This window comes from Protopterus annectens, chromosome 6.part1, assembly GCF_019279795.1.
Source record: "Protopterus annectens isolate FY-2018-M chromosome 6.part1, PAN1.0, whole genome shotgun sequence".
In the NCBI taxonomy this organism is placed as follows: Eukaryota; Metazoa; Chordata; order Ceratodontiformes; family Protopteridae; genus Protopterus; species Protopterus annectens.
This window is the reverse complement of record NC_056738.1, coordinates 91,820,330-91,832,767: the sequence shown is the minus strand read 5'-3', so window position 1 is coordinate 91,832,767 and position 12,438 is coordinate 91,820,330. Positions and strand designations below refer to the sequence as shown.

At 36.3% G+C, this 12,438-nt stretch overlaps 1 protein-coding gene across 2 annotated transcripts in view; it reads right to left on the bottom strand.

Moving 5' to 3' along the window:
• The window catches only part of LOC122805409 (plasma membrane ascorbate-dependent reductase CYBRD1), a 440,212-nt gene that overhangs the window by 112,646 nt on the left and 315,128 nt on the right, over window positions 1-12,438 (bottom strand). The window contains exon 4 of one of the 2 annotated variants that reach the window (XM_044075527.1): window positions 3,813-5,510. The exons of the other annotated variant lie outside the window; for it this stretch is intronic. Coding sequence (XP_043931462.1) covers window positions 5,195-5,510 — 316 coding nt within the window. The 3' untranslated portion in view covers window positions 3,813-5,194. Of the gene's footprint in view, window positions 1-3,812; window positions 5,511-12,438 lie in introns of those variants that run through there. 2 annotated transcript variants of the gene reach the window in all.

Genomic DNA, 12,438 nt, shown 5'->3' with positions numbered 1-12,438 from the left:
GTTGTGTAGCCCACAATTTAAAGATATCTTAAGACTGCAGAGTTGTTAAGAACATGGAAGTTGTCCCATTACCTTGTGTGATGGATTATTTGGAGAAGAAAAACAGAATATTTTTGCATGTCCTTCCTTAAATAATTACCTTACCTTATTAAAAAAATATTGAATATCTCAGCAATGTGAAAATATTTTTAACTGACAAAGATGACTGCTATCAAGTTAGAATACATACACAAAAATATCCAACATTCAGAGATCAGAAACAAGCCATAGTACTTTTTTTATGACAGAATGGTCAGCTAGACCAGTTTCACTAGAAAAACGTCACCAGCATCTATAAATTGTGTGAAATAAACTTATACAACAAAATATTAGAATCAACTGATGCACTATATTAATGAGACAAATCGACTAAAGTCTTGGGCATGCTGCTGAACTTATAAATAAATTCAAGGCATCATAAATACCTTGACTGGTGCAACACAAAAACAATGACAGTAGATTAGTATAAATACATACACGTGCATAACTGTGAGATCATGTAACTCGTAGTATGGCAATGCTTAAAAAGGCAGTAACAGATTTTCACGTCATAATAAATAATATAGCAGCAAAAAATTTAACTAGAAATAACATTAAAAATTGGCTGAATGCAGGTTCTCTAGCTCAGTAAATTCATTGTGAATACAAAAATAATTCAATAATTTATTCAGTTCTAGATGGAATAACATACCTGTAGACACTATCCATAATTTCGCCTTGTCAGTCAGCATACTAGATATGTTAAAAGCATCCGTATCTCCTATATTTCAGTCAATACACATAAAAAAGTTCTTGCCTGAATATTATTAATTGTATGTTTGTAAAGAGTGTTAATAGATTTCTTACAATGGATTTCACTTAAGGGAATGGAAAATCATCCCTTGAACATTCTTGTGGTTTGACCCATAACAAATTCTTGTCAAGGACAGTACGCAATATAAATAAGAGTTTTGGTTTTACAACAAACATATCTGAGTAAACTAAAACACTTATTCATGCTAGGAGTGGGGAAGTGCTAACCTGTCACAATCACATCCCAAAACCTGCAGGTACCAGGGGTAAAACATCCTACCCAGTTAACTGATTCTGATTGTTGAGTATAAAACCTGTTATGACCTAACAGCTGTCCAAGTTTTTTCCTCGCTTATTGCTAAATTTGTGCACTACAGGAATAATATTGCAATGAACTGGGTCACCCTGTAAATTAGAACGATATTTCTGAATAACCCTACAAACAGTATCACAGGATCATAGGAGATTACTAGGCTATCAACCCAGAGGTCATTTCATACCATAGAAGTGTTAGTTAATACCCAAGATTGCATTTAGTAATGGCTGCCCATGTCCAGGTAGGTTGTGGGCGCTATGCCCAGTAAGAATTTACAGTGTCCCATCTACTCGTCTAGGTTCCTCTTGAACAGTGTCATATCTGTTTTACATGAATAGATAGACTATTCCAAAGATGCAGCAGTCGCTAGGAGATAAATCTGTCCATCCAGCATGTCTTATTTAAGTCGCAGGCCATATTTAGCTCACTGGAACAGGTATCCCTAGTTCCGTTTAATTTATGGAAGTTCATTAGGTTTGAGTCTGAGATTGCTCTGTAAGGCAGGCATAAGTCTCCCCTAAGAAGTCTATATGATACAGAGTATAGTGAAAAGGACTTTAGTCGGTCTGTGTAAGGAATGTGCTGGAGTCCTTTGATCTTCTTTGTTAGAAACCTTTGAGGTCTCTCCAATTGCTGCAGGTGTTTTTTTTACAGTACATGCCAAATGGGGCATTATACTCAATTATAGGCCAGATAAGTGCTGAGTATAGAGGGGTTATAACCTCTTTTGGTCTCGAGCCAATGCCTTTAGTAACCAAGTGTGATTTAACAGTTAACCTCTTTATAGGTTTATAGATTAGTACTAGGCTAACTGCCCTTGCAAGACATTTTAAGCCTAGCCAATTATCCCCTGTGAGATTCAAACCCTGTACCTTGTGTTTGTAAGGCAAACACCTTAACCATTAGGCCACACTCCCAACGTGCTACATAGAAAGCCTTCCTCATTACAGTAGACACATGGGGGTCGAAGTTAAAGTCACAGTCAACTTGTAATCCCAGGTCCCTTACCACTTTGTGGGTACTTAGGCTATTGTTGTTGATTTGACAGTGTGAAGGGACATGGTTTGTGCCAAACAGAATGATGAAGCAGTTCTCTGCATTCAGTTTGAGACCGTGACTTAAGACACCAGTCATTGGTCAGCATAAGACTCGCCTGGAATATAATGACATCATTTGGGGATTCAGTAATTGCACCCATTTTGCAATCATCTGCAAACCTGGTCAGCCACAGCCCTTTAGTTTTGACCTGAACCTCTGAAATGTATGTACCAAACAGTAGGGGGCCAGCACTGACCCCTGTGGAACCCTGCTGGTAGCAGGTCTGCTGGTTGATCTGGAGTCACCCACTTTGATAGTGTGTGTCCGGTTTGTGAACCAGTTGGCAACCCATCTTACAATGAAGGGGTTCACATTCAGTTTGCTAAGTTTATTTCTAATGCCTGTGTGCGGGGTTGTGTCAAAAGCCTTTACCAAGTCAAGGTATGCTATGTGCACCAATTTGCCCTCATCAATGGCCCTGGTCACATTTTCGAAAAAAAAAAACCACCAGATTTAAAAGGCAGGATCTGTCCTTGACGAAGCTGAATTGGATGGGATCCAGGGTTTGAAATTCGCCTGTCTTTATTTATGAGGTCCACAATGATACATTTCATGGCCTTACGGATAAGGTTGGTCAGGTTTATGGGTCTGTAATTCCCCAGGTCTGTTGCTAGGTCACTGTTAAGGAGGGGAATAATTGTTGCTGTTCTCCATTCTGCAGCAGCAAAGCCTGTGATTAGACTGTGATTGAAAAGGGTACTTAATGACAATGCTAGTTCATGTTTTAGCCTGGTTACAAGACAGCCTGGGATGCCATCTGGTCCCATAGAGGTTGTGTTTTTTTGCCTTGGACAATGCTTTGATGACCTATTCTTCAGATATGTAGAGTAGGGGGGGATTTGGGGGAAGGTTTGTGATCGGTTTGGAGGGGATAAGGGAGTGAAATTTTCACCAAACCTATCCGCTAGCAGGTTTGCTACCTTTGTGGGGTCAGTGTGTGCGATACCGTCGATAAGTTATTAGAATATAAGGAGCATGCAGAAGAAAGTAGAAAAACCTGAGGTTTGTTACTACGTATGGCAGCAGTACATTTTAGATTTGTAGTTTACTCAGAAACATTGGTCAAGTTTACAGAGATATTATTTCTGAGGTGTGTAAATTCAGCTATAAGTGAGGTAAAAACTTTGGACAGCTGTTAGGCCGTTACAGGCTTTATACTCAAAAATCAGAATCAGTTAACAGGGTAGGATGTTTTATCTGTAGTACCTCCAAGTTTTGGGATGTGACTGTGACAGGTTAGCACTTCCCCACACCTATCATGAATAAGAGTTTCAGTTTACTCAAATATATTTGTTATAAAACCAAAACTCTTATTTATATTGCATACTCTACTTAGCAAGCATTTGATTTGGGTCAAACCACATGAATGTTTAAGGGATGATTTCAGTTCCCTTAAGAGATATCCAGTGTAAGAAATCTATTAGCACCCCTTACAGACATAGAATTAAAAATACTCAAGCAAGATCTTCTTTTAAGGGTATTGATTGTATTATAGAGTATACAAATATTTTTAACATATCTAATATGCTGCCTGACAAGGCGAGATTATGGATAGTGTCCACAGGTGCATTATTCCATCTAGAATTGAATGAATATTATTGAATTATTTTTGTATTGCCACTGGATTTACAGGGATCGGAAATCTGTATTCCGCTTATTTTTAATGTTATTTATGGTTAAATTCATTGTTGTGATATTGATTATTTACCATGATATGTGATAATCTGATACTGGCTCTTTAAACTTTGCTATACTAATGGTTACATAAGCTTACTTCTATGCTTTTGTGTACATTTATACTGATCTACTGCCTTATTTTTTTGTTTCATCATTCAGGGTTTTCTAATCCCTTGAATTTAGTTATTGGTTGAGCAGCATACCCAAGACTTTAATTTGTGGTGTCTCGATAGTGAGGTTCATCAATTAACTCTACTACTTTGTTATACAGTGTTTGTTGATAGATGCTGAAGAAACTTTAGAAACCAGTCTGCCTGCCCATTCTGTAAATAAAAAGACTATGGCTTATTTGTAATCTCTGAATGCTGAATTTCTTTGTTTGGTTTTCCTTCTTTGCGCACTAGAAGTTAGTTTGGATCCCTGGCAGTACCTTGTGTTTGTTTATGCATGCACACACATACACATACACACACACACACACACACACACACACACACACACACACACACGCACACACGCACACACACAGTCACAGTCACAGTCACATAGAAACAGACACACACATATACACAAACATACACGTGCATACTACAAAGCACGTCATAAAATTCCATTTTAATTCACAGTGTTGTCATATCGTAATAAAAAAGATACCATCATTATGCAAACTCTGACATGCATAACAACACACAATGAATGTTAACCAATGCCAACATTTACAAAAAAAACTATGTTAGTGTAACAGTAGGATTTTACACTACAGAAATTACAGCTGCAATACAAAACAATATTCAAATACAAAGCTACTTAGTAATCAGCAATTCAATTCACTCTGATCTACACTTTCTACTCAAAAGTGTCTCCTGTCAAACATACATGCACATAACTGTAATTCTGATTTACTTTGATACCAAAACTGTAACAGCAAAGTAGTGCTCATGACAGCACTGGAATAATTTCATTCAACATGACACTGCTCATTTGTTTCCTAAAGTGCACACACGCAAAGTTCTCATTTGACATTTCAATAGATGTCGAATTTCCAGTTTGCATGATTACATAACTCACTGCCCAGTTTGCAACCAATGTACCAAATCCATGTGTTCAGATAGGCTGATGGTAAACGAGTACCATCACAGAAACCTACTGCCCTACTGCATTACCACAGAGGGTGAAAACTCTGTAAAAGTATTCTTAAAAACATCATACTGAAGACAATAAGGATATGTCTGCCTTGCACTTGCATAGCTGTAATGGCTGGTAAAGTTCTTTTTACATGGTTGACCTTTGCCCTGCTTCATCTAACTTCTGGTTCTGCTTTCTAGCGGACATCTCACTATGTAGCTCCACATCTGACAGGTCATCCATACTATGGTCTGTAGCAGTGGACTCGTCTTCGGTGACATCTGGTTTCTTGCCTGCAGATTGCTGAGTCATGAAATCCTGTTCAGGAGGACGCTTCCATTCAGGTCTGGTAACCATCCAGAAAATGAAAGCACCAAAGAGAAAAATCAAGACACCCAACGTATTTACAAAAATTGCCTCTGGTGGGGATTTACTGTATGGGATAATCCCAGAAGCAGCTTTCCTGTTGGGAAAAATAACAATGACAGTGTTAAAAAGACACCAACATGCAGTTCACACCTAATCTTAATAAGCTATCTGATACTGGAAACTCTGGTGTGATTCTACACAAGGATCTCTACCTTGCAGATGCAATTCCAGTTGTTATTTATTTATTTATTTATTTGCTTTTTGTTTACTGGGAAAGTCCACTTGGCCTAAGAGAGCCCCTTTTCAGTGGAGGCCCGGGAGAAAAACTCCAAAGCATAAACTTTTACATTTAAGACTTACAGTTCAATGATATAATATTCAATTCTACAAAACAAATTAAACAGAATCTTACCGAGGTAAAACTTCACACAAGAATAAAAAGTCAAAGAACAATTAACATGAAACGGAAAATAAGTACAAAATGTACATGTGAGTAGTTCACAGTAATGTATAGAGAAAAGCAGACATTGCTGACCTTAAGGGTATACATAAGTAAAATAAGCATCTGCTGTCATTTCAGAGATATTATCTTACCAAAAATAGAGCTACTGTTTTACCAGTAATAGAGATGACTGGAGGGAATGGGGATTTCGTGAGGTCTAGGGGGGCTTGTGAGCTAAGCTTGGTTTATTTACGAAAACTGTTCAGAACTGTGGAAGCATCACTTCACCTTTTCACAACTACATTTATACTGGCATCTGATTTTTTTCACCTTAAGGCCACCAAGAACAAAGTAATCACTAGACGTATGACCATTCGAGAAATGCAAGTTCCACTGGCTACAATTGCTTTGAAATACAATGAAATACAAGATAGAGCATCAGAACTATAAGACCTAAAGCTCAAAATTAACAACACTGTGGGCTATGGCTTTTTGACGTACAGAGACAATCAGTTGACTGTAGCCCAGATGACCTCAGGTAGTAGCACAGAAATCAAAGGCAAAAGGGATGGGAAGGAGTGGCATTTGCCAGCTCGCCCGTTCAGGGGGAAGGGAGGCAGTCTGACTTGCTGCCAAGCACCCACAAAGGAAGGATGATCTTGACAGTATTTCAGTCACAGTGACACTGTGTTGCATATCCTGCACAAGAGGCTAGGCATGTACAGATATGTACGTGCATATTCTCAAGCAGAAGCTTTAAGTGGTGTCACAGCCATGCTGGAGTGGGGTTAGGGCTGAGGGGACAGTGAAACTCCTGCATGGCATCCAAGTTTGCCCACTCCTTCACACCCAACCTCTGATTCTTAGGGGAAATAATGAGCCAATCAGGTTCTCACCCCTACTGGAGGGGCACATGAGCCAAAAAGGTACAAGCTGGGGAGGCTACGCCTAAGTCATGTAGGTGACAAAAACAAAAATAACAATAATGTAAATGAAAAATCAAGCATGAAGGGCACTGCTGGGGATGCAACTTCCAAAGGTTATTTCTACTCTAGAACTGTAGAAAAAGGCAGCTTTTTGAAATTCTTTATTATGACAGGTTAAGTAATCTGAGTTTCAGGGTTATGCATTCAAATGCTCTGTTTTGCTCAACATTTAGTAATGATCCTAAGGGCTGCTTAACCTATTCCAATCACACATATGCTGAACACTATCCATGATTAAAAGCAAAAACAACTCCCCACTTGTCTACTTAAAAGACAAAGTCTTTCAGCTCAGTATATACAGAAAAAAGTACAGGAACAACTTGTAATCATCTTATTTCTAGAAAAAAACATATATTTAGAAAGAGCTTGCCTTTCAACAAAGGTTTCATTTGAGAGAACCTGTCTTTTCTAAAGACAGTAGACAGACATATGGAGGAAAAGACAGCCAGTAACCTCCTAATTCTAAATTTATCTTGTTTACTCTTTTTTTCATACATACTTTGAGCTTTTTCCAAGGCACTCAGCTGAAAATAGGAACTTATTAAATGAGCATTCCAAGTTAGTAAACTGAAACGAATAAGTAAACAAAGTAAAATAAAATCTACGAAATAACGGGCAAATAAGGCAACAAATCCTGGACCATAAAGACTCCCAAAAAGAATGTACTTTATTAAAAACCACACAGAAATGAATGAGCGCTTTCTGCCAGGTTAACTGGCCTTCATCAAATTCAAATAAGTAGTAATTGTACAATTACTTATATATACTTTCAACCACAGGAAATTGTATCACTTAAAACAAGGAAATGATGTGTATACAAATATAAAAATTGATGAATTACATAAGTAAATAAATAAGTAAATAAATATATATTAAGTAATAAATAGTAAAAATATTGTTAGTAAAATCTTTATGAAGGTCTTAAATCTGTTTAAACATATATTATAAAAACTTTGCAGTACATTTATGTAACAGTTTTTGCAACCAAGTGTAAAATCCATAAAAAATACGTATGTGTAAGACAAGGAGGAAACAGTTTACCACTGTGTGAAACCCGCGGAAGGCATACTTGTGCGCAGACTTGCTATGAAGGTGTTCCAAGTGATGAAAAAGACTATTTTTCCCCTAAAGGACAGGATTTACGAGATGAAAACGTTCGGTGTGGTGCAATACCTAAACGTTTTGCTCCTCAGAGGACATACACTTCAGTAGTGAACAATTTTATTCACCCTCATGTTACGACAGGTATGAACGCTAAAAATAATAACTGTAGTAGCACGCAGGCTGCCGATTGCTTACTTGTTAAAACTGTCCCACGTGTGGAAGATTTTTTAAAAGTGGATTTTAGCTTTGGACACTTTAATGACCCTCATACTCAGAATTTTAATGTTAATGATTCTGGTTGTGACAATTATATTTGTCTTAAGGATAACACTTTGGGTATGGAGAAGAAAATTAATGTTATTAAATGTATGCAAATTGATAATGCTTACTTTGAGAAATATATTAATTTAAAGATAGTACCTCAGGGCCTTAGAGTTTTTAAGGAACCTATGGGGATAGATTTCAGTGAAGATGTTATGACTGACTTTAACTTGTTGTTTGATGACTTTGGATTTAACTTTATGCGCTTACTGATAAAGCATAATGATGCCAAAATAAGCAGAGTTATTATTGACATTGAAAAGGTAAATAAAGAAATCACAGAGGATTTAGTGTTTGATAATTGGATAGAATTTTATAATAAACAGTTTAGTTTAGTTAATAAAATCGCTGCAGCTATTTTTAAAAGAAAGGAATGAAAAATACAAAGGGACATTATACAATATAAAGAGAAAAGTGCTTACGTTTGGAAAAAAATCAAATATGTTGAGCACAGTGATATATCCCATAAGTCTAGTCATTTAGCTAGCGAAATTAACCACGCTACCAAGGGGGGGGGGGGGTGACAAACGAAATCAGAGATATGACCCAAACCATTTCGGAAAAAAATTTTGGGAGGGTCAAAAAATGAACAATTGGAGAAACAGAGGGAATTCATGAGATTCGGGACTGAAAAGACAGAAAAAGAAAACTTGGTACAAAAACGAGAGTTACAGGACACCCTATCCCGACAAACAACAGAGATAGTAAAAAATTAATGAAGTCACTTATGAATGCAAAAACTTTAAGATTTTTAATTATACTTACCATAAGGTGACTACTGAATACTTTTCCTTGTTTCTAAAGGGGATGAAATTTGTGCCCATGTTTGAATTGGACCTTACTGATACCATATTAGAAGTCAAATTGTTTATTAGAAAACTCAACCTATCTTTATATTTCAAAGACAAACAAGACAAACAACACCCCCCCACTACCCATTCTTGCCAACCTTGAAAAACTCATTATAGATGACATTTACAGGACCTATGCTTACAAGGCTAATGGGAAGGAGAAGTTTTACAACCTTAGCAAAACAGAATGGGAGTTATTTCAGAAGCTTTGTCAGGATAAAACAATTAGAGTGATGAAACCTGACAAGGGAGTTGGGTATTGTTCTCTTTGATCAAACCAACTATATAGAAATGATGTATAATATATTAAATAATTCTGAGGTTTATGAGACTACAAGTATTAATGAAATTAATATAGCCTATAGACAGATTGATTCTTGGCTAGAGGAATTTCTTTTGGATCAGAGACTAACAAACGATACATATGAATTTGTTAAAGTTGCTTCCCCTGTACTAGCAACTGTATTCGGTGTACCAAAAGCACACAAGGATTATCTGCATCCGCCTTTATGATCCATTGTATCAGGAAGTAGGTCTAAAACTTACCCTACTGAGGTAGTGATCAACAATTGGTTAAACCATGTGTATAAACATATTTCACGTTTGCTTATTGACTCGTGGGATTTTTTTGAGCAGAAAACATGACTTGTGGGATAGCAAGTTGATATTTGTGAGCACAGATGCAGTGGATCATTTTAATTCTATACCTAAAGATGACGGCTTAGAATTATTCCACGCATCTATGATACGATATTCGGGTCTTAATCATGATAAGATTCTCTTAATTTTGGAGTTAATAAGTATAGTATTAGAAAAAAATTTCATTTACTTCGAAGGAGAATATTATAGACAACTAAAAGGAGTAGCCATGAGGGCCTCTTGTGCCCCCATCTTTGCTAACCTTGTGCTCACCAAATGGGCGAACAGATATGTGTTTAATATTGAGTTTAAGCACCATTTTACCCTGTATGTATGTTTTTTGGATAACGTTTTTATCTTATGCAAGGGTGAAAAGGATGCAATTATTAGCTTTGTTAGTTATCTGAATAGTATTTGTCCCTATTTTAAGTTTACTTATTCATTTAGTGACATTAGTTTGTCTTATTTAGACACATATATTTCACACACATCCTCAGGTTTTAAATCTAATATACATGGCAAACCCACTTTTAGTAATTCATATTTGGAATACCAAAGCTGCCACCCTTTTCTACAGAAAAAAAGTATTTTAAAAGGGCAATGTATACGGGCAGCAAGAATGACTTCCTGCCAAGAAGAACTTAGGTTTATAGGAAGTATGTTCTTGGAAAGAGGGTAACCCGCCAACTTAGTAGAAGAAACAACTGAATATGTTTTATTTCAATGGGGGGTGCTCTACAAACCTTTGTTAGGTGAAGAATTTATTCACCAGGAGAAAAGTAATAACCAAACCAATTCCTGTTTTTCTAAGGCTATGGTTTAAAATATAGCACTTATGCACCAATTATAAAAGATGTTATAGGGAGGAATTGGAATGTGTTAAGAGGCAACAATGATGTATATAGCCATCTGGGACATCAACCTAGATTTGCGTATAAGACAGGTAGAAATATGAAACTGCGATTAGATAATAACTGGAAAGACCAGTATAAAAAAGGAGTTAAAGGAACGTCAAAATGTGGAGCTTGCAATCAGTGTGTTTATATATATGAGGAAAAAAGTGTAATTTTGGAAAATATGTGCAAAAACAGGATTATCTTTCAGACTGGGAACTGTAACACCAAAAGTGTGGTTTATTTAGCTATGTGTACAGCCTGTCCAGCATTTTACGTTGGGAAAACAGACAGGCATTTTAAGAATAGAATTTATAAACACATATACAATATTAAAAAAAAACATAAATAATGCTTTGTTTAGACACATATATCTTAACAAGCCTAACCACACTTTTCGTTTTGCAATACTTGTAAATTTGCATTTTAATCCCAGGGGTGGTGATGACAAGCTTTTACTTGAGGAAAAAGAAGTTATATGGCAAATTAGGCTTAATGCATCTAACCCCACTGGAATACATGACAACATTTCTTTGAAACCTATTTTGAAGTTCAGGGTTTAATATGTCCTAACAATTTTTTTCTGTCTATTTTTTCACTGTACATTTTTGCACTTTTGATTATAATTATATTTACATTTTTAATATTTCAAGTGTTTTACAAACACACATTCATTGAATGTATTTTTAACACATACATATTTTTTAAGGATTTTACACGTGGTTGCTAAAATTGTTACATAAATGTACTGCTGCGTTTTTATAACATATGTTTAAACAGATTTAAGACCTTCATAAAGATTTTACTACCAATATTTTTACTATTTATTATTTAATATATATGTATTTACTTATTTATTTACTTATTATGTAATCCATCAATTTTTATATGTGTATACACATCATTTCCTTGTTTTAAGTGATTCAGTTTCCTGTGGATGAAAGTATATATAAGTAATTGTACAATTACTGCTTATTTAAATCTGATGAAGGCCAGTTAACCTGGCAGAAAGCGCTCATTCATTTGTCTGTGGTTTTTAACAAAGTACGTTCTTTTTGGGGGTCTTTGTGGTCTAGGATTTATTGCCTTATTTGCCTGTTATTTCGTGGAGTTGTTTTGGATTATCATTTTTTAAAAGTAAAATAAAATAACTACGTAATGGCAAGGATTTAGTGAGATTCTCTCAGTCCTTGTTAACTGGCAAATGCAAAAAAATCAATTAGTTTAACAGAGAGCATCCCCAATAAAGACATATGATAAAACTGCACAGAGAAACACCTAATTTCTGTCTCACTACTATGTCTCTGAATCAAGCACTGTGCTATCAAACCTATCACTCTAATGTTCTCCCTACGTGCCTACAAATCGCAGTAGGACAAGCACCCACCTGCAAGTGAACACACACTCCCAGGGATCCACTTAATCACATATATTCATGTGCAAGCAAGCAAGCGTGTGTGCCCACACACACTGTCTGCATCCCCTAGCTAACTCCCATAGTGGTCACCCAAACAGACAAACCTAGATATAGGGATCTAAACCTCTTCTGCAATATCAACAGAACAGTTAGGAGAGACAGTGATGCTCTGGAACAGACTCTCCATCCAAATAAAACAAAGTTCATCCCTGTCCACATTCAAGTGCAACTTAGATATATGGATGAAAAACAGAAATTTTATCCCAGCATTACCACCTGCACTACTAATGGACAGAGGCACCTCATAAATGCTTTACGGTATGATTCCAGTTATTCTTATTAGAGGTAATACATAATTATCAAACATAG